Source organism: Trichomycterus rosablanca, chromosome 22 (genome assembly GCF_030014385.1).
Source record: "Trichomycterus rosablanca isolate fTriRos1 chromosome 22, fTriRos1.hap1, whole genome shotgun sequence".
Lineage (NCBI taxonomy): Eukaryota > Metazoa > Chordata > Actinopteri > Siluriformes > Trichomycteridae > Trichomycterus > Trichomycterus rosablanca.
The window spans coordinates 13,056,949-13,062,500 of NC_086009.1; the positions used below are offsets into that span (position 1 = coordinate 13,056,949).

At 37.2% G+C, this 5,552-nt stretch overlaps 1 protein-coding gene across 1 annotated transcript; it reads right to left on the bottom strand.

Moving 5' to 3' along the window:
- Positions 1–3,882: 3,882 nt before the first annotated feature.
- On the bottom strand, positions 3,883–5,480 carry hoxb2a (homeobox B2a). Its single transcript, XM_063018476.1, has 2 exons — positions 5,003–5,480; positions 3,883–4,625 (listed from the first exon to the last, which is right to left on the bottom strand). The coding sequence occupies exons 1-2, from the start codon at positions 5,445–5,447 to the stop codon at positions 3,883–3,885; spliced, it is 1,188 nt and encodes a 395-aa protein (XP_062874546.1). The 5' UTR covers positions 5,448–5,480.
- Positions 5,481–5,552: the final 72 nt, after the last annotated feature.

A 5,552-nucleotide genomic window follows, 5' to 3' on the forward strand; every position in this document is an offset into this window, starting at 1 on the left:
ACATTATGTGCTTTTATCATTGTAGCAACAGTTTAGGAAATAAAGAAATGGTTTGAGATGGAATTCCAGCAGCCTGTACATGCAGATCTTATCCCTACTGAACAACACTGAGATCAATTGGAATGTCGATTGCTAGCCAGGCACCTTAGTTGATGTTCACTATAAAAAAAAAAAATTTCTGGTAATTGCAAACTGCGTAAATAATACATGCGATTATACACTGATCAGCCATAACATTATAACCACCTCCTTGTTGCTACACTCACTGTCCATTTTATTAGCTCCACTTACCACATAGAAGCACTTTGTAGTGCTACAATTACTGACTGTAGTCCATCTGTTCTCCAATGGTCAGGTCCCAGGACCACCACAGAGTAGGTATTATTTAGGTGATGGGTCATTCTCAGCACTGCAGTGACAATGACATGGTGGTGGTGTGTTAGTGTGTGTTGTGCTGGTATGAGTGGATCAGACACAGCAATGCTGTCACTGCTGGACTGAGAATAGTCCACCAACCAAAAATATATCCAGCCAACAGCACCCCGTGGGCAGCGTCCTATGACCACTGATGAAGGTCTAGAAGATGACCAACTCAGCAATAGATGAGCAATTGTCTCTGACTTCTACATCTACAAGGTGGACCAACTAGGTTGGAGTGTCTAATAGAGTGGACAGTGAGTGGACATGGTATTTAAAAACTCCAGCATCGCTGCTGTGTCTGATTCACTCATACCAGCACAACACACACTAACACATCACCACCATGTCAGTGTCACTGCAGTGCGGGGAATGATCCACCACCCAAATATAACCTGCTCCGTAGTGGGTCCTGACCATTGAAGAACAGCATGAAAGGGGGCTAACAAAGCATGCAGAGAATGTTAATGTTATGGCTGATTGGTGTATCTGTGACCTCTTAGTTTGTAAGGCAAAACTAAAAAATGATGCTTTGTGTTGGCTTGGAACAATGCGTTAAATTATTGTGTTAGTTACAGAAATGTAAAATGTGTTAGCTTAAAAAACATCTGCATATTTGGCATCATGTTTAAAAGAAATATGATTTCTCTTTAAGATGAAATAATTCAAACACATTATATATTTTTAAAAACGTATTTTTTTAAATATATAAATGCAGCAATTTTTTATGTTAAAAGATGTTTAATGTAATAGTGTGAAAAAGTCCTATGATCATGTAATTTAAATTTGTACCATGGACTTTTGATTTTCTTTTACTGATTATGACTGAGCCTATGGTGACCTTTCTGTGACCATATAAATAGTACTAGTTTGATGGCACCTCTTAAAAAGTACATAAAACAGGTTAAAACCCAAATTGTCACCTTAAGATAAAGTAATTTAAATATTGAGGTGTAATCTAAGAAACCACGGGTAAACAGGTCTTCCATAAATTAATAGCTGATGAAACATGAATGACACCAACTATAGTCAACCATAACCAAGCTTAACCTTGCTATGGGCTTTAAAGGCTGCCATCCAAGAAACAAACAAAGCCCCTGCTTTGGCCTTGTACATAATAGCCTTTACACTTATTATATTGTAAAGCTTGCTTGACCGTGGACAGTGTTACTTATATCCAACAGCCTTTAAATCATAGCAGACCTGTTTACTGGTTCATAACTGATTTGACATTTTTTAGATGTATTTTTGTGGGTGGGCGCAGTCAAATTAGCCCCATAAATGCTAATAAAGAAAAGGCTATAGTCCAAGAAAAAAGCCCCTTCTTCTGCTTTTCTTTGTATATGATAAGAAACATAAGTCCTCGTACGTAATAGCCTTTACACTTATTATATTGTAAAGCTTGTTTGACCGTGGACAGTGTTACTTATATCCAACAGCCTTTAAATCATAGCAGACATGTTTCTCTGGTTCATTAATTTGACATTTTTGTATGTAGTTTTGTGTGTGGGTGCAGTCAAATTAGCCCCATAAATGCAAATAAAGTCTGTAGCTATAGTCTGTTATTTATTATTGCCCTACAATACTATTAATGGTTTACCCTTTTCCTAGATTTGACAATACTGTACTATATACAGTCATGCTAGTGTAGTTTGTTGACTGATTTATGGTCAATCAACTACTGATAAAACACTTGTTTTTGACCCATTTTTAAAATATTACTGAAAAATTGCAATAAACTTAAAATTTGAGAAAAATCTGTCTGTCTGTCTTTGTCATTATTTGTTTAGTTATCTTTGTTAAACAGTATAGCAGTTTTGATGTATAAATGTGCAACTGTATAATTGTCATGCCCACTAATGACTAGTGTATACAGCAAGAACGCAGTAAAATATTATTATTGTTGTTTTGTTGTTGTTGCTGTTGTTATAATATAATTAGAAGTAGCTAATGTTCTTTTATGATATTATACAATCTTCAAAACCTTGTGTTACAATATGTCTGGAGAAGGTCCAACCAAAACTCCTTGGTTATTGATTGCTGCCATGTGTTGAGGCTTTATGATAAAACAACTCAATCGTTTTGTCAAAATGTTTAAATGTAACAAACTCAACTAAAGACTAAACAGCGCGGAGTCTTTGGTTTAAACGCCAACCAAAGCGTTTGATAATGGCTGCCGCTTTATTGTTCATATCCCTCATTTTGCTTGCAGCGCCATTTTAGGTCGCTCAGTTTAGAGAGTGAAGCAGTCAAAAGCACCTCTTTAGCACCTCAAGACTAGTATCCTACTGAATAATAATATTAATAATAAAACTAATAATAATAATAATAAGAAGAAGAAGAAGAAGAAGACGAAAAAAACAATAATTTATTAAAATAATAATTATTATTATTGTTGTTATTGTTGTATTATTATTATTATTGTTATTGTTATTATACGATTTAATTATTAAATTGTCATCTTGTCAAGTGTTTAAACTATTTTTTTTGCATATTATTTGTATTGACTTTAGTAAAAGAAAATACTTTCTGCATTATTTCTATATAATGGATTATGCTCACATTATGTAATCACTTATTTAAAAAGAAATTGAATTTTAAGGGTTAAAATTGTTGATTTTTTTTTTCAAATTAAACTTTAAAATGTATTTATTAAGAAATGCTTGAACGAGCAATTTATGTTAAATCTAAGGCAATTTCCAAACTGAGGGTCCTTTAATCACATCAGTTCATAATCGTAACAAATATGTGAACGTAGTACTTTAAAATAGTAACACGTCTACTACTATTACAAATAAGAATACAAAAATAAATAAATAAAATGATTGTTGATATTTTTGTTATATTGCTATTGTTAATAATAATAATAATAATAATAATAATAATACATTATATGTGACGCTCCTTTCAAATCGTCGGTGATATCGTAATCATTTAAACTTGCCAATAAATTATCCTTCAGTCACTCGGTTGCAGAGGTTAAGTGGTCGTAAATCATTCACACTCGTTCTGGCTTATAAATGTTTTATTTTCAACTATGAAAATAATGTACAATAAATAATTTTCAATTTACTATTAAACAATTTCAATAAATAAACTAATTCTAAATTTCATCAGGAGCATCGTCCACCCCACCCCCCTCCCCACAAAAAAAATCTAAAAATCAGTTAAGCTATAGCATTATATCTGGCACATTACCTGAGAATTCAACGATTGAGTTTCACTGATAAAATGTCCCAATATTTAGTTGTAAGTCGGCATGAAGTCAAACTAAAAAATCCAATAAAATACCTGAAATTGGAAGGCCCAATGACAATGTGGATTCTCTATAACAGAAGATCTTAATACTGGGAAGGAAATGAATCAATACCCTCTGTTACAGTTTGTTGTCGGAAATTTTTAAGTAATGCATAATAAGCTACTGTCTTAGGATGTACTTCGATTTATCTATTTATATACAGTCAATCAAAACTGTAAATGCTGTAAATCTATGGTACAAAGAGTACTTGTAAACAGGTCAAAATCCTCTTCGGAGAAGTCTACGGGACTATCCAGTGAGCTTTGTAAACTGGGCGATAAAGCGTCCGAAATATGTAGGCAGGAGTCTGAAAAAAAATTCACATCGGGTAGTGCGTTGGCGTTCTGTGATTGTGTGAATGCAGGATCGATCCCTTCGGTGCGCGACTTCGCTATTGTGCCGGGGTTATCCACAGTAGGCGTCGAGTACGGGGGCGAGTGAACTACCTTATCAGGGCCATCTGCAGACTCGGACTGGATTGGCTGGTTGTCCACGGGCTTTGGCCGGGTATTGTCATCACTATTCGTGTAGGAGGCCCGGGGGCACGGTTCGCTTTCAGAAACAGCTGCCGAACCCGAACTGGGTGCTGTCGAGACCGGCGCTTCTGGTGGTGGGTTCGAATAAGGCGAAGACGCATCGGGACCTTCGAACGGCTCGAAACCGCTCGATTCGCCATCCTGTCCATCTCGGTGGTGGGTAGTTTGTCGCTTGTGCTTCATCCGACGATTCTGAAACCAGACTTTAACCTGACGCTCGGTTAGATCCAAAAGAGCTGCGATTTCCACCCTCCTGGGCCGACAAAGGTATTTGTTGAAATGGAACTCTTTTTCCAGCTCAAGCAGCTGCGTATTAGTATAAGCAGTCCTTAGACGCCGAGAACCGCTACCATTGTCCAATCCAGCTTGCAAATCTGCAAAGATTAAAACAGAAACGATTAAAATTAGAAACTAAGTCAAAATAAATATTTTCTACAACGTATTTAGAACCCGTGCAGCGTATATTCAGTTCCATCCAGTGCGCTATTGTATTTCAGTATCATTAGAATAGGTCAAAATGAACACATAATTTGAGCATTTTATTTTTTGTTTGATAAAAATAGGTTTAATCATTATTATGAATACAACAACAATAATAATAATGTAGAGTAAAAACAAGCATTACTGTAAACAATATGTAAGTCGCTTGCTTTTAATCAGGATGTTTGTCAGCTACCTTGTCGTTCAACGTAGTGAGTATTAAGAAAATTAAGAAAACGAGATAAACCTATTCTTATTCTAGTGCGCTTACCTGTGGGTGACTCGAGTCCGGCAGGATTGTACCCAGAGGAAGCTGGAGAGGGAGAGGCAGCTGCAGTGGTTGCAATGGTTGCTGCCCCTGACTTGGAGCATTTTTTTGAAGATTTCTTTTCTTTCATCCATGGAAATTCGTGGGCCAGGGGACCGCCGGTCGTGGCTGGAGTTGGGCCCTGTTGCTGCTGCGTTGGATGCGTGGTGTGCGTCCGGGGCTGGAGGCCGTTGGAGGCGGTTCGCTTTTGGCTTCTTGGTCGCGCCTGGTTGCCTGTGCAAGGGCTTAGGCTGGGGATGGTGTGCTCAAAAGGAGGTGGAATTACTGTCGAGTCCTTGATTGATGAAGTTTGAAATGACTCCAGGACAGCGGGGAAAGACGTCAGGCACTCAGCAAGTGAAGGCTGGCTGTTGATGAACCCAATCTCCCTCTCAAATTCAAAATTCATCGCTTCGCCTAGGTAAGAAGGGCGGCCAGCGACACCTAAATTCTCAACGAAATACATCCAAAGGAGCGGTTTTATTTTGTTCTTCCGCTATGGTTGCATTTGTGG

What these genes read in the sequence shown, in the direction of transcription:
- hoxb2a (XM_063018476.1), bottom strand. Translation starts at nt 5,447, where the DNA reads ATGAATTTTGAATTTGAGAGGGAGATTGGGTTCATCAACAGCCAGCCT. An exon ending in CGGACTCGAGTCACCCACAG is followed by an intron (nt 4,626 to 5,002) that starts GTAAGCGCACTA and finishes TAATCTTTGCAG; the next exon opens with ATTTGCAAGCTGGATTGGAC.